The sequence below is a fragment of the Phoca vitulina genome, unplaced genomic scaffold, assembly GCF_004348235.1.
Source record: "Phoca vitulina isolate PV1807 unplaced genomic scaffold, GSC_HSeal_1.0 scaffold57, whole genome shotgun sequence".
Lineage (NCBI taxonomy): Eukaryota > Metazoa > Chordata > Mammalia > Carnivora > Phocidae > Phoca > Phoca vitulina.
The window spans coordinates 217226-237897 of record NW_022589760.1 but is presented as its reverse complement, the minus strand read 5'-3'; the positions used below and the strand labels follow the sequence as shown (position 1 = coordinate 237897).

General features: G+C 35.7%; 1 protein-coding gene across 4 annotated transcripts in view; it reads right to left on the bottom strand.

Moving 5' to 3' along the window:
* Positions 1 to 901: 901 nt before the first annotated feature.
* Positions 902 to 20672, bottom strand: part of ZMAT1 (zinc finger matrin-type 1) — a 36313-nt gene continuing 16542 nt past the window's right edge. Inside the window, exons 3-7 of one of the 4 annotated variants that reach the window (XM_032390049.1) lie at positions 14795 to 14896; positions 14543 to 14717; positions 12512 to 12796; positions 4615 to 4714; positions 902 to 3375 (exon numbers count right to left, since the gene is read on the bottom strand). In XM_032390049.1, coding sequence (XP_032245940.1) covers positions 2052 to 3375; positions 4615 to 4714; positions 12512 to 12796; positions 14543 to 14717; positions 14795 to 14896 — 1986 coding nt within the window. In that variant the 3' untranslated portion in view covers positions 902 to 2051. The remainder of the gene's footprint in view (positions 3376 to 4614; positions 4715 to 12511; positions 12797 to 14542; positions 14718 to 14794; positions 14897 to 20672) is intronic. The other 3 variants (XM_032390051.1, XM_032390052.1, XM_032390050.1) reach the window with 3 other exon arrangements.

Below are 20672 nucleotides of genomic sequence, written 5' to 3'. Positions count from 1 at the left end.
ACACACACACACACACACACACACACACCACGATGGAATATTATTCAGCCATCAAAAGGAATGAAATCTTGCCATTTGCAACGACGTGGAACAGGAGGGTGTTACACTGAGCGAAATAAGTCAATCAGAGAAAGACATGTATCATATGACCTCACTGATATGAGGAATTCTTAATCTCAGGAAACAAACTGAGGGTTGCTGGAGTGGTGGAGGGTGGGAGGGATGGGGTGGCTGGGTGATAGAGATTGGGGAGGGTATGTGCTATGGTGAGTGCTGTGAATTGTGCAGGACTGTTGAATTGCAGATCTGTACCTCTGAAACAAATAATACAATATATGTTAAAAAAAAGAAAAGAAGATAGCAGGAGGGGAAGAATGAAGAGGGGGAATCGGAGGGGGAGACGAACCATGAGAGATGATGGACTCTGAAAAACAAACTGAGGGTTCTAGAGGGAAGGGGGGTGGGAAGATGGGTTGGCCTGGTGATGGGTATTAAAGAGGGCACGTTCTGCATGGAAAAAAAAAAAACCTCAAAAGAATTTTTTATTATAAAAAAAATAAAGGTAATGTACTCTTCACAGCCCTCTCCCACTTAGAAAATTCTTCCTTCTCCAGTTTCAAGTTATTTAGTTGGTCAATTTTTTTAACTTAAAAGTGAACTCAAGTCTGCTTCTTCTACTAAGCAAGATGTGAAATAAATGAAATTATTACAACCTTACATTGTGATCTCCCAAGAGGTGCAAACTGTATAATTGTTTCCCCTCTCATTCCCAAAATAAAATCATCTTTGGCTGGGAAATGATTGGTTACACAAAACAATATATAGAAATTAAAACACTTTAATATAATATAAACATTTCCAGAATATAGACTGATTTTGTATCAGTACATTTTGAGAGCTTTTTAAAACTATATATCATCTAAACTTATTATAGACTGTTTCATTTTCACTTTCAGAACTAGAAAATATAAAAATACACTGCAAATTAGATTTAACAAACAAAAAAATCAGTCTAAATCGCTTCATACATTTTTCTTGGAGAAAACCAAGAAACAAATAAACACACAACAACAATAATAAAATACCAACACTATCACAAACCCAAACAAGGAATGGATTCTCTAATGCCTGGTAATTCTCTCATTTAAAATAAATTATCTCCCATGGGTAAATAATTCACCACCACAGCAATTTGATGAATAGAAGTAGAGACAACCTCACTAAGCAAAATTACATTATATGTAAGAAACGTAATTTTTCTTTCCTTTTTTTTAAGAAAATGAGGAAAAGTAACTTAAGGAAAAGGCATATTGAATACTTTTACTTCACTTGGCTTTTGTTAGAGGTTAAAGTTAATTGTTCACTTAGGAAAATTCAAATAACAACAATTTCATGAAACCAAACTCTTCAACTTATTTCTTCAATTCAACCTTAAGGGAACAAAAGTAAAAAGTTCAAAATCCAAGAGTAGACTCATCCCAAATCATTATCTTTCTTCAACAGGTTTACTTTTCTTTTCTATTCTTGTGTTCTTATGTTCTTCTTTCTCAGAGGCTAGGTTTATGCTTGTTTCTTCTTTCAATTCATTTTCAATTTTTATACCCCCCCAAAAAACTAAGCTTTCCTGTATTGACAATAACCATATTCACCTCTTCTCTTCTTCATTGGATGTTTTTGTTTTTTGTCTAAATCCATTTTCTAAACTGATTTCTTCAATTCATCCTTAGGTAAACAAAATGAAATGTTCAAATTCTTAGAACAGACTCCTCCCAAAACATTGACTCTCGTCTTTTCTTCAACAGGTTTCCTTTTCTCTTATGTTCTTGTTGTGTTTTTATGTTTTTCTTACATTCTTTCTCAGAGGGTAGGTCTAAGCTTGTTTGTTTCTTCTTTCAATTCAATTTCAATTTATACACACAAAAACTAAGCTTTCCTGAACTGACATTGACTGTATCCACTGCTCCTTTTCTTCACTAGATGTTCCTGTTTGTCTAAATCCATGTTCTTAACTGATTTCTTCAATTCATCCTTGGGTAAACAAAACTAAAAGCTCAAAATCCAAGAATAGATTCATCCCAAAGCATTTCCTCTTCTGTCTTTTCTTCAACAGATTTCTTTTTCTCTTTCTTGTGCTTACGTTCTTCTTTCTCAGTGGGTACACCATGGCTTTTTTTCTTTTTTCGATGTTTAAGCTTTCCTGAACTGACACTGACTTTATCTCCCTCTCTTTTCCTTTGTCGGATGCTCTTGTCCTTATCTAGATCAGTATCCTCATAACTCTTTTTCCTTTTATGCTTGGACTGCTCTTTCTCTGGCCTTTCTTCACTTTCCTCCAGGTGTCTTCTTCTTTTCTGATGTTTCCGTTTATGATCTGCTTGATGGTCACTGGTACTGTTTTCTGAGGAGAGGTGCTTGTAAACTTCAGATTCTACACTGTATGGGCCAGAGTTATTTTCTTGCTGACTAAGGCTCAGGGGTACTGGTTTTTCTGGGAAATAGTCTCTGATGGGTTGACAAGAGGTCATGGAGTCTAGTCTCTGTTTGCTGTCCTTAGTTGGTAAGCAATGAGGTAACTGGTTTTCTACTGCTTGTGAAATACTGTATGATCCTGTATAGGTCTGGGAAGTCTCAAATGGGAGTTTTTGCTCAAATATTCTATGTTTGGGTCTGGAATCAACCATTTCTTTGTACTTACGGGTTTCCGTAGAGCTATTACTAATCTTTCTAAAACAAGTCTTTGGCTCTAGTCCTCTGGCTTTCTGCACTTTGATGTAATCTTCAAGTTCATCTTGGAAAGAATCATAAGTCCTCTTTGAATGAGCTGGTAACCGGTGATGTAATTGGCTTTCCACTGGTGAAATATTATATGGTTGTCGGTAGGTCTGGGAAGTCTCAAGTGAAAATCTTTGCTCAAATATTCTTTGTCTGGGTCGAGAATCAACTTCTCTGTACCGACGGGTTTCCATAGAGTTCTCTCTTATCTTTCTGAAACAAATCTTTGGATCTAGTCCTCTGGCTTTCTGCACTTTGATGTAATCTTCCAGTTCATCTTGGAAAGAGTCATAGGTCCTCTTTGAATGAGCTGGTGAGCAATGAGGTAATTGGTTTTCTCCCGTTTGTGAAATATTGTATGATCCTGGGTATGTCCGGAAAGACTCACATGGGAGTCTTTGTTCAAACATTCTATATCTGGACCTGGAATCAACTACTTCCCTGTACCCACGGGTTTCCAAAGAACCCTCTTCCATCTTTCTGAAGCAAGTCTTGGACTCTGATCCTCTGGCTTTCTGCACTTTGATGTAATCTGCACATTCATCTTGATAAGAGTCTTGTGTCTTCTTTGAATTCTTCACTAGGTTGATAACAATGGATTCTCTGCAAAGAAGACAGTAGAAAGTTCTTGTTACTAGGTTATTTTATTCTGAATATTTTCTTTGCTTTCAAAAAGATTAGTTTGGAAAAACAAAAACAACAAAAGCCCAAACAAATTTTAAAAACCTACTGCAATATAAAAGCTATAAATCATCACTTTTTATACCAAAAAGAAGCAGCAGGGATAGTCAGATATTTCCCATGTACCTCACAATTTTTTACACACAAAAAATTTTCAGGGCTGAGATAAAAGGGAAGATGCAGACATAGCTGCTACTGTCTTAGTACTTAAAATGTAAGGCATGTTGGGATATGCGGGAAAGGACCAATAATATTTAATGCCCCAAAGATGGTCTGATCTGAATGTCACATTGTTTTAAAAGTTTTAATTAGTTCCTTGTATAGATCTATAAATATAATGGCTATTTATTCTGGAACTCTGAGATTAAAAAAAAAAAGAGTCTGAAGATTAATTTGGTGAATCAGTTTAGCTCCTAAGTATTCAGACTCAAAGTAGATATATTTTCTACCAGAATAAAATAATGTAACAGAAACACTATGCTTTGATTTTTAAAGCAACAAATGAAAAATACAATAGTTAAGTGCCCCTCTGTCCTGCTACCTGACTTGTCCAGTCCTTAATTGTCCACTTAATCCTCTCCTCCTTAAAACAATAAAATAGAATGGAATATTTATCGAGCTCCTATTATATGCCAGGCCAGGCACCCCACACAAATTTTTAATATTTCATTATAACAACTTCATATTGGAGCTATCCAAAGTTATACACTTGTTAGAAAGACAGATCTGATATTCCAATCCAGGTCTGTCCAACAGCAAGACCTTTTTTCTTAACTACTGTACCTCGCTGGAAGGATGATGACCAGATCACTTTTATCTCCTGGAACTAAGAACCTTCCAGGACTTAATTGAGTTTGTATGGCTCAATGAGAATGATCCTTTAGCATCTCCCCAGAGAAGGACAATGCTGTCTGGTCAGGAGGGGTGCCAATTATCCAGCTCTGCCAGTATACTATCATGGCTAGAAAAGTCCCTAGGGGATTCAAATACCATCACCTCTAGCAGTATCAAATACCATCACCTACAAATACCATCACCTATAGCAGTATCAACTCATAGGGAAATGAATGCCTAGAAAGTTTGTAAAGTACATGCAAGGGTATTTGACAGAAGCCCTGCTCTTTGGTGTCACAGGAGGATTTTGGTAAAAAAAATACTTACTTAATTTGGTGTTCACTTCCTTGCATATGGGATCGGAACATTTCTAAAGATGTAAAGGTGATATTACAAATATGGCAAACGTAGGTTCTCATACTAAATGCTGAAAAAATAGAGAGTCCAAGTTAAGGAGGTCAATACGGACACACTTAGAATCACAAAGCTGGACAGGAATTTACTGAGATCATCTATTGAAATTTCCCAATTTAAAGATAAGGCCCAGAGAGGTCAAATGACTTGGTCAAAGTCAAAGAGCCAGTTAGTAATAGAGATAACCTCTCAGCGCCCATACTTCTGAATTTAGAGCCCAGAATTCTTTACACTACACCACACTGCTTCTCTAGGCTTGGCCTCTTTCCTAAGAAACTGCTATCTGCCTGCCTATTGTTTCTACATGAAAGTGTAGCAGGCACTTCAAATTTAGTACATCCAACCAACGATTGCCTCTTAATCCCTTAACCAACCTTTTTGCTTGCTCCTAATTCTCTTTCCACCCAATAAAAACCTGAAAGTTCCCAAAAGATCAAACAAAAGCAAATTTTTACTCTCTTACCTGAAATCACTGTAGTGCATTAGTTTACCAAAAGTAATTTCCACAGACAGATTTTAGAAAGGAGAGAGGTTCAGTGAGCCCCACTCTCAGGATAAAAGCTGAAAGCAAAATTCTAAAAACTACTAGTTACCACTTCAAAAGAGTCAAGAACTATAGAATAGGCATACCAGCTACCTCTCTATTCTGCTTCTTAGGTAGAATTGAAAGCAGGGGATAAATTAATCTTTATTTTCTTAACCTCATTATTCTTCCACTTTCTCTTTGGTCAGAAGTAGCAAATTAATAAATTTCATAAGCCAAATATAAAAAATCCCACCCTAAAGAAGGGGCAATAAATTGGTGGCTGCAGTAATTTTAGGGTCAAGCGAGGTCATCTTTTGAATCAAACAGCACCTTCATCATTCAAAGGATGCTAAATTAATCATTATCGAGTGTATGGGTCTTGTCCAAGCAAAGATTATTCATAGAAACAAGAGAATATTGTCAAGGGGAAAGAAAGATGCTAACTTGGAAGAACATGAGGCCTCTGCTTACTACTGACAGATACTCTAGTGGGCCCAGGAGAGCTCAGCAGGTTATGTCAAAGACTGAATGAATGGTTCCTCATAACTATCCTCTCTCCCAGTGCTCTGATTTCATGCTCACCAAGTCACTTTCTGATTATAATTTGGTTTCCCATATTCTTTGATCCCAAAAAAGGGATACCCTGGATGATAGATCCAAGTTTTAAAAACCCTGAGAACTGAAAAAATATATATCTTCTCCTACCATAAATCAATATCAGAATGATAATGTATTAACTTAAATTACAATGTTTCCCAGACTTCTCTGATAAGAGTTACTTGGAGCATTACTTAAATATAGATCCCCAAGCTCCTCCCTTGGAGAACATGATCCGCTCTCTCTAGGAGAGGGAATTTGTATTTTAACAATACCACAGGTAATTATTCTTAGAGAACATGTGGGAAATACACTAAGGGAATACCTTTCTAGTTCCTTGATTATTTATAAGTGTTTGCCAAGTTTGTTTGTGGTCTGGTCAGTCCCTGATTTGAGGCTGATCTACCGTGAAGATTCTGGACTTCCTGCAAAGCTCAGGACTAAATCCAGGACCATGCATGCTCACAACAAACCTTTTCAAAAAATTAATATCCTTATTTAACAAGTGCGAAAATTAAGACTCAGATTTGCTTGGCCAACACCATACATTTTGAGAGCACCCAAGTTATGCAAGATAAGCAGGACACCTGGTTTCCTCTAGGTTAGTGGTTCTCAATGCTAGCTACACATTAGAACCATGGGGAAAACTTTAAAAATATTCATGTTACAGGTCCACGTCGGCCCACTTAAATCAGAATCTCTAGGAATTGAACCAGGCCTTCTTACTTTTTGAAAGCGTTTTTAGATGATTTTTTTTTTTTATACAGCCATTGTTGAGCACCACTGCCCTAATATCAAGCCAATGATCTTCATTATGATTATAAACTCAGATTATATTTCAGGGGTTTTACATATTTGTTTAGTGCTTATAAAGTATATAGTATACATAATATTCTCCTCAGTTCCTCCTTTGTTTCTTTACAAATTATATTGGAAGATTGTAATATAGTTAATATAGGGGTTTAGAGAAGCTGCAGGTCACATATAAAAGGTCCAGAGGCAGTTCTGGAACTCTGGTCTGATTACTATTACCTTAGCCCTTGTCTTTTTCATACACTGATATTCTTTATCTTTTTCTAGATATAGACATCTCAGAAAATAATATATAAAAATGGTGTAAACAATTTCTGTGAAGATATGAAGTCTATTTATTGGCTCCAAGTTCAGAATTCCTGGTCTAATCCTTCTGTAACCTGCCTCCACTATGTTTCTTTTTCTTTTCCTTTTTTAATTGAAATATAATTAATAGTGTTACATTAGTTCCAGGTGTACAATATAATGATTCAACAATTTTATACATTATTTAGTGCTCACCAAGATAAGTATACTCTAAATCTCTTTAATCCACTATGCTTCTTACACTTCATTCAGAAGCTCAAGCTTCTTTGCATCTCATAGCTTTCAGAATCTTCTATAACCTAACACTTGTGGTGCCCATTTTTCTCCTAATCACAGCTCTATCTTATAACTCCCCAGACTAAGATCTTTGTTTTCAAAGCACAGATTGGGGAAGTACATGTCTTTATAGTCTAACGTTGTGGTCCTCAATCTTAGCTCTATATCCTAATCAATTGGGGAGTTAAAAAAGAGAAAACAAAACACTAATGTGTAGGTCTTATGGATTCTAATTTAATTGATTTGAGGGATGGCCTGAGCATTGAGATTTCTAAAAGCTCCCTGTATGTTTCTAACATGTAGTCAAGGTGAGAACCATCAGTCTAATAGCTTAAATGGAAAATAATCAATTGAGAGCTACATATAAGCAAAAATGCAACTTAATGTGGGATTTACTTTATGAAGTAAAGTAGAAAAAGTCTAATTTACCTGTTTTTAAGTTACGGCAGGAGAAAAAAACATTTTAAAAAAAGTAACATTTGTTAAGGACCTATTCTGTGATGGATACTGTACTGCTTCATTTCATCCTTTGACAATACTGTGAAGTAGCCTTATTTTTACTTTACACCTGAGGAATCTGAGGTACAACCGGGTAAGTGACTTGAAACATATCTCCCAATCTATGTTTATCCTTCTACATGACACCGCCTCTCAATAAACAATTAGCAAATACTGAGAAAAACTATGTACTTATTACCATATAAAGTGCTGAGATGGATATTGCAGAATAAAATATAATCCCTTGTCTCAAGGAGGCTAATTCAGTTAAGGGGCTAAAATTAATGCAATTGTCAACGAAAAAGTGAAGTCTATGAGGAATCAGAGGAGGGGGAGAATACCAGCAGCTAGAGCAGTGAAGGAAGTTATGATGGATCTTGGAGGACAAGAAGGATTTGAATTGTAAGGAAGGCAGATAAGGGCATTCCAGGGGATGAAAACAGTATCAGATATGGGAGAGACAGAAATGAGCATGATGTGTTGACTTCAAATAATCTGTTCAATAAACGCTAAGCACCTTAGCGTTAGCTAATCTAGCATTATGCTAGATTCTAGGGTTACAAGATGAATAAAATGGGCAGGTTGCTCACAAATCCAAGTGAGAAACATATATAAACAATGAATTTCAATCTCATTTGATAAAAGGTAAGAGGTGTGCTTAAGGGGTATGGAAGCTCAAAGAAGCAGAGTATGGGGGTCTGAAGAAGGCTACTGGAAGAGATGATGCCTTAAACTTGGAAGGATGAACAATAGTTAACTTGACAAAAAGAGTTGAGAAGAGTATTGTACGGAGAGGGACTAGCATGATAGAAGCATAGAAGTGTTTATAAGAACTTCTTAAAATTTGGAATTGTTGTGGAATAAAATATAACAGGATAAGATGGAAGAAGCAAAAAGGTGTCAGATCAGAGAGATGTATAGGTTATGCTACAGAGCCTAGACTTTTTATCCTGTGTATTGGGAAACCTTGAAATGTTTTAAGTAGTAAGTGACATGGTCAGCTGTGTGTTTGAGAGAAGTCTCTCCTCTAGCTGCAATATGGAGGATAAATTTGAGAGGAACAAGCCTCAAAGTAAGGAGACCACATGTATGTAAATAACTAGATGAGCCAAGAGATAAGGAGGGCATGAGCTAGAACACAGTAGGGATAGAGAGGAGCAAGGAGACTGGTGAAATATACCATTAAAACTGGCAAAACTAAAAAAAAAAATAAAAACTGGCAAAACTTGGTAACTGATTGAATGTGGGAGATAAGTTTACCTGAAGGGTGTGAGAAGGGGAAGTGTAGAAGAGTGGAAGAGAGTCCTGGAGAGTGGTGTGGGTTTTAAAATCACGGCTGAGAGGAAAGTGAAGGAAAAGGTAAAGGATTAAATAGGACTACAAGCCCACAGAGATTGGATCCCAAGACTCTGTTGAGGTACCCAATCTCTAGCTTTACATAATTTTCCATAGCGTCACCCAGTATCCTGAATGTAAAAGTAGAAAAGGTGGACTGTGGAATTTATTCAGGGTTGAAATCTTGCTACTAAGGAGTGAGAGAATAACAATGAGGTATATGTAAAGCCTTCCAGAAGGTTGTTACAACATTGAAGTGTGAAATGATGGTAGTGGAAATGTAATGGAAAGGAAAAATAGTTCTAATAAGACTTGATAAGACTTGCTGATGGACAGGATATAGGAAAATTGAGTAGTTGAAGATGCCCTCAAAGATTCAAATGTAGGTGACTAATAAATAGTGGTACAATTGGCAAAGACAGGAATCTTGGGAAATTCAAGTTGGTTTTAGAGAAGATTATTAATTCAATTTTAGGTATGTTGAGTCACAGGTGAAGGTGAGATATCTAAGTGCAATAATGAGGCTAGAAATTAGTAAGATAAACAAAACAAATACAATAAATAAAAAAATACATACATACTTTAGTTCCATATCGTTATGGTAGCCATTCCTGTGCTAATAAGATCTGGCCTGGATGAGGGACATGAAGAAAGCAGTGAGAATGATGAAGAAAGAGAGATTAGGTATAGTAGGAACATATATAAACAAAACAGATGGAAAAAAGGCAGAGACAGAAAGAAGGGAGAAAATGGGGTGATGAATGAAATAGTTAAGGTGTCATGTATCAAATGGTTTCTGTCTTACCACTTGCTCGCTTATAATATGGGCTTCTGCTGTTCTGTTCTTTGAAATTCTCATTAGCTAATTTAAATTCTCCAGCTATTTTTTAATCCTCAAATGTTTACTGTTCTTAAAATGGGACAGTTAAAAGCAGGGCTGAAAATTTGTTCTTTGAGCTCTATTATGATAATGGTCAGCACTCCCTCCCTGGCCAGATGAAAATTTCACCAAAATTCTCCTTCTCTTATTCTAATAACCTTGAAACTTCAGAATGCTAACATGACTCTCCCTTTAGAAGTGACCAGAGTATGTACACTTCTCATAGCTGACTCAGTTCCAATTTTACCTAATGCTGTCCATTAAACTAGAAGGTACTTATTTCAGATATCCTCACCCCAGCAATAGGAAAAATATCCTAAAAAGTTAAAGTTTGTCATTTCTCCAAACATCTACTACTTTCAGAAGCCCTACCACTTTTATTTCTACACTTGCCTAAATCAACATTCTTCAAATTCCTAGATAAAAACACAGATCTCTATGTAACTTTTTGGGATATGTTGAATCACATTAATTAGGAAACTTAAATAGTACCAATGCAGGGTTAGCACTCAATATATCAAGATTAGTAGTTCACTGATTCTATATTAAACTAATCGCTATTGAGGTAGGCCTACTCTGTGCCAGTTTCTATCTCTAGCACCGGAAATACAGATGAGTTAGGTGAAATCCCTTCCCTCAAAGACCTTACACATTCTAGTGGGAGATAAAGACACACAGAGAGAAAATTAGACATGCAGGCTAAGGAAGCACAGAAGATAAGTCTTGAAGGGAGTGAAAAGGCTTCCCGGGAAGTAGTATGTTAAAGAATGAGTTAGGAATTAGATAAAGAAGAGGAACATGGAGATGTTCCAGGTAAAATGGCAGCATGAAAAAGGGCACAGAGACAAGAAATAGGGTAATGGTTTCTGGAAACCATAAGCAGTTTGCAGGTTCTGACCTATACAGATCATGGCAGGAAGTAAGAGGGGATAAGCCTGGAGAATATAGGCAGGGAATGATGGTAAAGAGCTATGAAGCTTAGATTTTTATCCTCAGAAAAAGGAGAAACAAGTGAGGATTTTAAAGTAGGGAATACCTGGAAGGATGTGCACTTTAGGTGAAACACTCTAGTGGTTAAATTGAGGGTAGATTTGGAGAGAGAAAACTGATGGCAGGGATAGTAGTTAGGAGGCTGTGGCAATATTCTAGAACAATGCTTCTCAAAATTTAATGTGAGTACAAATCCCCTAGGGATCTTGTCAAAATGCAGTTTCCGTTCCAGCAGGTCTGCAGTGAGGCTTGAGATTCTTTTTTCTAACAAGCTCCAAGTGATGCTGATGATGCTGGCCACAAACCACACTTTGAGTACCAAAGCTCTAGGAAAGATGTTGAGGGCCTGACCTAGTATGGGAAGAGTAGGGCTGCAGATAAGGGACCAGGTAAAACAGTCATGGCTTGGTGTTTCATTAGATATAAAAAGTGAAGAAGGTAGTGTTGGGGGATTCACAGTTAACTACAGGTTTCTACTCTGAATAACTGAGTGGAATTGAAATGGATATGAGGTATCCAGGTAAAGCAGTAGCTGCCAGTTGGATATGAGTCCAAAGCTTGACAGAAAGGTTATAAGCATACAGGTAAGAGATGAAATCAGGGGAACAGCTTAGATCATGTTTGTAGAGTAAGGCCAAGAATGGAGCCACAGGAACACCTACATTTAGGTAATGAATTAAAAAAGAGCCCCCAAAGAAAACAGAAAAGAAACAGAAACACAGAAGAAGAACCAGAGCATAAGGAGTTACATATGACAAAGAATAGGGCTTCAAGGTGGGAGTAATGAACATTTTCACATGAAGCAGAAAGGTCTAGTAAGAAAAGAATTGAAAAATAACAGTGAGTGGAGGAAAAGAAGTGGGAAGAAGAGAGAATATGAAAAAGGAATAAAATACACTAGTAGTGAGAAGGTGCCTGTGGGGGAAAAATGAAAAAAAAATGGTTAGAAGAGCAAGTGGATTATTCCAGTCAGGATCAGAATCTTTATTGTGCCTGAATTCTTGCCAGTCTTTCTAGCTCCTTTGTTAATTCTCTCTCCTTCCCACTTCCACCAATCTAAATCATATACATCCTCTATGAAGGTTTTCTGAACCATGATGTTTCACTCCTCTAGTTATCAAAAATATGTACATAAAAATTCATGTCTGTAGCCTCTTGCAATGAAGTGTTATTAACCCAACTAGTTTAGACACTTGCTCCTTCAGGGAAAATGGTATATCCTCATTTGTATTCCCAACAATGACTAGCCTAGCACCTTAGAGACACTTAAGCCATACTTAGTGACTGAATAATGTAACCACATGACACTAGTTAAAAATACTTCCTTATGTACCTATGATATAACATGGAACCACGGGAATACCTATATTTGATTCTATAATTCATAAAGGTCATCTAAACTTTCTGAGTCTCATTTTCTAGAAAACCAACAGAAAGAACTAGATGGACTCTGAAGTCCTTACTCATCTAAAATTGTATAATCCCATCACTGCTATCAAACTACAGCAAATTGATATATACATAAACCAGTATGTTTTATAAAATATCAACTTCCTATGAAAGAATTTTGGGATATTTTTACTGTTTACCATTTGCATCTGATTTTGCTGGAAGAGGTTTCTCTCTTATGTTGTCTACAAACTTCTTCCTAGCTTCATTTCTTTTGTGTTTTTTCCCAACATAATGCTGTTGGGCCATTAATGGACTATTAAAGGAAGCAGGACAGAGCTTGCAATACTTGTTTGGATTATTCAAATCCAAAGCACTGCTGGAAGAGGAAGGCATAGTCTTGTCTTTAATCCCACCTGGAGGAGGCTTGACGGCAAGGGGCTTCAGAAAAGTTGATTCTGCAGAAGTAGTAAGAGGCACACCTGCTGAAATAGTTGTAATGAGAAGTGATCAACATATATTCAGCTATTAGAGTTGCATTCATTACAAAGTACTAGGGGAATTCAGAATTCTTTGAAAACTGCTATCTTTGGACTTTTTTTCCACACAGGGCTGTTGGATAAAGGTACTCAGGTTAAAAAGAATTTCCTTCTGTGAGAATAGAAATTTGAATACAAGTCTGTCACCAAGTTTCTTCAACAAAGGTACAGGGAGGAATATTCAGCATCAGGCATTGGCTAATTATATTCACTGGAAAAATCGATGAAAGCATGAGAGCTTAGGATGGTTCTTAAAATCAGTGAGGGTAAAACAGATGGTACCAACTTTTAAGCTGGTGTCTTTCTTGAGTACCCCAGTAAGTCTATCCAGTCCAGATGTGTGGTGTTTGTATCAAAATAAAATTTATGCAGTTGTTTAAGGCTATAAAGTTATATGTTTCCACAATTATAGTTATTTCAGAGCTCTTACATTTAGTATCCTACCTGAGCTCAAATTGATGAATTTGGGGGACTGAAAATAAGACTTTACAAGATGCTTTCTATTGTAGGGCATATGGATTCTAACCCTCCTACATGACAGAAAGAAAAACAAATATACAAAAATTAGAGAGACTAGAATAAGTTTAAAAATAATTCTGGTTTAATTTTTTATTATTGTTCACAGTATTATCATTCATAGTATTCTTTATTTATTTATTTATTTATTTATTTATTTATTTATTTATTTATGTTCAGTTAGCCACTGTATAGTACATCATTAGTTTTTGATGTAGTATTCAATGATTCATTAGTTGCGTATAACACCCAGTGCTCATCATTATTAAGAAAACAGTATATTTTAAGTTTGGATGAGGCCTACAGTATGGATTGGAAATTAACGTTGGTAAATTTTCCATACTAGTCATGCCTTATTCCTAAAGTGTTGAAGCTAGTGAGAATGTGGTAAATTATTTATTCCAGAGGATTAATCATCTCGTTTTTTCTTCTGGCACACAAATTTTTCAAAATACAAGTTTGATTTTCCAGGGTGTACTCTGCCATCTTAGGCCAGAAGTGAGATCTTTAGGTTAGATTTCTCATGTGCTGGTGACTCAACATCACTGGAAGGAGGAAAGAGGCAATGTTTTACGGTTCTCTGTATCTTTGGGATCTAGCATAAAATAAGTACCCATTACTGATTGATGATGTTGGTGGTACTTTATCAGAAGAAAGAAATGAACTATCAGGGTAGAAGGAGATTCTGTAACTTACTATTTTTTTTTGCTTGTAGTTATAGTCAGAAAACGCTACACCATAACTATATTATGGTAAAAATACTGGTGTGAACACACATGTGAGATAATGTTCTAGAAAGTACTAAAGAAGAAAAAATGAGATAAATGGCAAGGGAAAGAAGAAGGAGCTAAGTAAGATTTTATGATCTGATTAGAAAATGGAGAGCTCAGGCTGCTTTTTGTTGTTTCTTTATAGCAGCATAGCAAATCACCTGCTTTCATTTGTATTTAATAAACTAAAAAGGAAAGGTCATAACATTTCTTAAAATTTAGCTAGTAATTATAATCTCTATATTAAACGACAAAGATACAGAAAGAGATTAACTGGGCAGAAGAAGAATAATCAAGTTATTACTCCAGAATGAAAGTCTCTCCAATAAAAAAATGGATAGCAAAGTTGGACAAAAAATGGTAAGGAGACCCTGTATTGAAGCTAAAGAGGTGAATGTAATCTTACCCATCTCTGGCTGAAATCCTGATGGAGATACCTGATCATTCTCCTCCATTAATTGCTTCAGTTTTTTAGCATGGACTTTTCCCACATAGTGAGACTGAGCAACAACTGGGGAGCTAAATATCATGTTGCAGAGATCACAAAATTTGTTTCTGTCCGCTACTTCACTCCTGTGGACCTGAAATAAGCACAATCTTGTTAGAATGATTTGATAACTCAAAGTTTAGAATTACGACATCAATATAGGCCACTTACCTGAAAATTCCTAACATCCATCTTCATTTTCTTACCAGGCACTTCATTTTGTTCCCCATGCATTTGAAAATAAAACCTAACATTTTGAGCATGTTTTTCACTCTGAAAAAAGATATAATATGACTTTGTTTATGCAACAACAGAGACACTCTGAGTTTACACCTCTTTGAATTTGAGGATAGCACTTGTGAGTTGTAATATATGTGGTGTGTACCAAGTTTATGAAAGAGCTTCACATGCTTTTTCAAATCTCTAACTCTCAGTTGAAATGAAATGCTATAATTTAGAGGTCAATAACTTTTATTTTCTTGTTTTTGACAGAGACTCCTGGTTGCTTCCCAATATCAAATTTCTTCTTCTAAGTTACATGTCTTGGGCAATATACCCAGCTAAAAGCCTGCATGTTTCAGCCTCCCTTTCAGCAAAATGTAATCATGTGACTAGATTCTGGCCAATAAGATATAATCTGAACTACTGGGTGGAACTTCTGCGAAATCTCTTTAACAGGCTGAGGGATGAGCCCTTCTAACCTTCTTCCCTTCTGTTTCTGGAATTAAGATGGAAAGGTCACAGTTCTAACAGTCATCTGGGACTATAGGGGATCTTGAGGACAAAAGCTAGCTCAGCAGAACAGAAAGACAGAAGATGCCTAGGTTCCTGATGATGTCATGGAACTGTCATACCAGCCCTGCACTGCCTACCTCTCATATTCTTTTATGTGAAGATTTTAACCCTTCCAGGTTAAGCATATTAGAAAAATCTCTAAAAAATGTGTACAAAATAAATAATAACAAAAATACTCATGTAGGTAGAAGGGAAACTCACATTTCTGAGCACATGCTATGATACAATCATTATCTATAGAATTTTAAATTATGAAATATATCCATCTTACAGAAAAGTACAGGAAATAATATAGCTGAAGCCCATATCCACCACCCAGTTTTAACAGATGTTAACATTTTGCTATCTTTCTTTCAGATCTTTTTTAAAAGAGGTAAAGTTTTATATATATGATCCTATCTCTTGTTATAAATACCACTCAATATGTGGTTTGTCTTTTAACTTAATGATGATTTTTTAAATGTAAAATTTCGCCACCACATATCTTTATTTTAAAGCTATAGCAATGAGGTGAAACTATTGTACAGAAAGGCAAACAAAGCAATATAATAATACAGAATAATAGCCTCAAAACATATATATGAAATTTAGTATATGACAGAAGTGCCACTACAAATCCATGTAGCAAGAATGGACTGTGAAATATAACAGTGCTGGGACACCTGGCTATCTGTATGAAAAAAAGTCATAAAACACCCTCCTCCATATGCAAAATTCAATACGAAATGGAGTAAATACATTAATATGAGAAACAGAACTTTTAGAAAATAGAGGGAAATATCTATATGACAAAAGTGCAAAAAATGGTTGCTTAAACATATAAGTATAAACACAAAGGGAAATATTAATAAGTGCAACACCCTTAAAACTCAAAACTTCTTTGTCAAAAATTAATTGACCCTATAGTTGTGGGTTCATTTTTGGATTTTCTATTCTGTTCCATTGATCTAAGTGCCAGTGGCATACTGTTTTATCACTACAGCTTTGTAATAGAGCTTGAAGTCCAGAATTGTGATGCCTCCAGCTTTGCTTTTCTGTTTCAAGGTTGCTTTCGCTATTCCAGGTGTTTTGTGGTTCCATATAATTTTTAGGATTGTTTGTTCTAGCTCTGTGAAAAATGCTGGTGGTATTTTGATAAGGATTGCATTAAATGTGTAGATTGCTTTGGGTAGTATACACATATTAACAATATTTGTTCTTCCAATCCAGGAGCATGGAATGTCTTTCCATTTCTTTGTGTCCTCTTTAATTCCTTTCATCAGTGTTTTATAGTTTTCAGAGTATAGGTCTTTCCCCTCTTTGATTAGGTTTATTCCTAGGTATCTTATTGGTTTTGGTGCAGTTGTAAATGGGATTGATTCCTTAAACCTCTCTTTCTGCTGCTTCATTACCAGTGTATAGAAATGTAACAGATTTCTGTACGTGGATTATGTATCCTGAGACTTTACTGAATTCATTTATCAGTTCTAGTAGTTTTTTGTTGGAGTTGTTTGGGGAAACTAGACAGCAACATGGAAAAGAATGAAACTGGACTACTTTCTTACACCATGCACAAAAATAAATTCAAAATGGATTAAAGACCTAAATGCGAGAACTGAAACCATAAAAATTCTAGAGAACACAGGCAATAACCTCCTCTTTGACACCAGCTGTAGCAAATTCTTTCTAGATATGTCTCCTAAGGCAAGGGAAACAAAAGGAAAAATACACTATTGAGACTTCATCAAAATAAAAAGCTTCTGCACAGTGAAGGAAACAGTCAACACAACAAAAAGGCAACCTACAGAATGGGAGAAGATATCTGCAAATGACATACCTGATAAAGCGTTAGTATCCAAAATATATAAATAACTTATCAAACTCAACACCCAAAAAATGAATAATTCAGTTAAAAAATGGGCAGAAGACATGAATAGACATTGTTCCAAAGAAGACATCCAGATGGCTAACAGACACATGAAAAGATGCTCAATGTCACTCATCATCAGGGAAATACAAATTGAAACTACAATGTGGTATCACCTTATACCTGTCAGAATGGCTAAAATCAACAAGACAAGAAACAATAGGTATTGGCAAGGATGTGGAGAAAGGGAAACACTCTTGCACTGATGGTGGAAATGCAAACTGGTTCAGTCACTCTGGAAAACTGTATGGAAGTTTCTCAGAAAGTTGAAAGTAAAACTACCCTATGATCCAGCAATTGCACTACTAGGTATTTACCCAAAGAATACAAAAATACTAATTCAAAGGGATGCATGAACACCTATGTTTATAGCAGCATTATCTCAATAGCCAAATCATGGAAACAGCCCAAGTGTCCATTGACTGATGAATGGATAAAGGTGTGTGTGTGTGTCACACACACACACACACACACACACACACCATGGAATATTACTCAGCCATCAAAATGAATGAAATCTGGGACGTCTGGGTGGCTCAGCTGGTTAAGTGTCTGCCTTCGGCTCAGGTCATGATCCCAGGGTCCTAGGATCGAGTCCCACATCGGGCTCCCTGCTCAGTGGGGAGTCTGCTTCTCCCTCTGCCTGTTCTGCCTGCCGCTCCCCCTGCTTGTGCTTGCCCTCTCCCTCCCTCCCTCTCTCTCTCTGACAAATAAATAAAATCTTAAAAAAAAAAGAATGAAATCTTGCCATTTGCAATGACATGGATGGAGCAGGAGAGGGAGAGTATAATGCTAAGGAAAATAAGTCAGAAAAAGACTAATACCATATGATTTTACTCATATGTGGAATTTAAGAAAACAAATGAGCAAAGGGAAAAAAGAGAGAGTGAGGCAAACCAAGAAAAAGACTCTTAACTATAGAGAAAAAACTGATGTTTACCAGAGGGGAGGTGAGTGGGGAGATGGGTTAAATAGGTGATGGGGATTAAGGAGTGCACTTGTTGTGATGAGCATTGGGTGTTGTATGGAAGTGTTGAATCACTATATTGTACACCTGAAACTAATATTACACTGTATGTTAACTAACTGTTAAGAACTTAAATAACTTAAGAAACATTCAAAACTTCTACAGTACTGTTCTATTTGACATGTGCAATAAATACTATATACTGAGATCGTCTGATAGTATTAACCAAGCTGTATACTAAAGAGGAAAAAAAAATCACCTTTTCAAGTACAGTATTTGTATGGAAATGCTTTCAAATATATGGAAAGTTATATATAGTTTTGATTTGATGATTTAATAACCATAAGCACCAAACTTCCAGATGGCACTGAAATTTAAATTTAAAAATATGCTACATTATCAACAATAGCCAAATTATGGAAGGAGCCCAAATGTCCATCAACTGATGAATGGATAAAGATGTTGTATATATAAACAATGGAATATTACTCAGCCATAGGAAAGAATGAAATCTTGCCATCTGCAATGACATGGATGGAGCTAGAGAGTATAATGCTAAGTGAAATAAGTCAATTAGAGAAAGACAGATACCATATAATTTCACTCACATGTGGAATTTAAGAAACAAAACAAATGAGCAAAGTGGAAAAAAGAGAGAGAGAGAGAGGTAAACCAAGAAATAGAATCAACTACAGAAAACAAAGTGATGGTTACCAGAGGGGAGGTAGGTGGGGGATGGGTTAAATAGGTAATGGGGACTGAGGAATGCACTTGTGATGAGCACCAGGTGTCATATGTAAGTGTTGAATCACTATATTGTTCACCTAAAACTAATATTGCACTGTATGTTAACTAACTGGAATTAAATAAAAATTTGAATAAGAGAAAAAAAATGGTAACCTATAAAATCTATAATAAAATCGGTAAGAAATGGAATTTTAAGAGACATGTACAGCCCATTTTCTATTCTTATTAAAACCATATTGCTTTTCAAAAATGTATTTTGGAATTCAAACAATTCAGTTTAAAAGTACTTATTTCATAATACAGTGAACAGCAAACCTGACTCTTAGGAAATCTAGCTTTGCTCTCCCCAAATTTTCCCAGAGCAGAATAGCTTTTCAAAGGTTCAGAATTCTATAAAACATTTTTAAAACCCAGTCTTTCTGAAAATGTATAACCTTTCAAAGTACTAGAGTTGACAATGCTGTAAATACCAATTTCATTTTATAAAGTGCCAACTTTTTAATTGTAGGCTAGTAGCAAACATTTTGTAATTATACGATGTGTAAACTTATCTGTTTGCTTTTTAATATAAATTTTTTTTGCAATGTATTTTTATTGCCTGCATTATTTGCAGAGTTCTGTGAAGATAAGGACACTGTATTATTTATAATTCAATCCTTATAACTATCGAAGTTCTGAAGTATTGTAAGTTCTCAATAAGTATTTGTTAATAAAAAAATGCTATAACATTACATAATGCTTTGTTGCCATTAAAATATTATTGCCATTAAAATATTACAGAAAAATAAAAAGATGTAATGATAGGACAGGTGTCCAGAATATGCTCTGATATGAAAAAAGAAGTAAAAAACAACATATACAATGATCTTTTGTTAAAGTGTGTGTGTGTGCACATGCGCGTGCAGAAAGCATACTGGAATCATATCAGCAAAAGAGAAGTTAAATGATGGTTACCTACAAGTGACAGCATTATAACTGAATGTGATTTTCTCATATTTTTGTATATTTTCTACACTGAATAGTACTTCATAAGCCCACAAAAAGCTATTTTCTCAAATTTAAATTCAAATGGTTCGAACCACAGTTATCACAGAGCCCCCTGATTGTGTGTCTCTCTTTACTAACTCTAAATCTTTGAACTATGGGGTCTGAGGATGTACTCAGCACTGTCACATATTTGATTTCACTTAATTCTCATGAGCTCAGTAAGTGAGATTTTACCACCCCTATTTTGCAGGTTCAAAAAACATGCTCAGAGAAGTAAAGTGACTTGCCTAGGGTTACACAACAATGATGGAGTTAAAGCTTGAATGCAGGTCTTCTCAATCCAAAGCCAACAAAATTTCCCTATCTGTAATTATAGTAACTGAATCCCAGTCAACATAAGAACTGAAATATAGCTGCCAATAACATTAGCAATGGGCAAAACGAGGTGTGTTTAAAAAAGTAAAGTTGGCATTGTATTTTTTAAAGCGAATTTATCTAGTACTTTTGGTAACCTAGACACTAGATATGAAAGAAATCAATAGCTAATCATATGATATAGAAATGGGGAGGGGCAACACCAAATGAAAGAAAAGAACACTGGACATGAAATCAGAAGAAATCATTTTTAAGTTTAGTCATGCCAATGA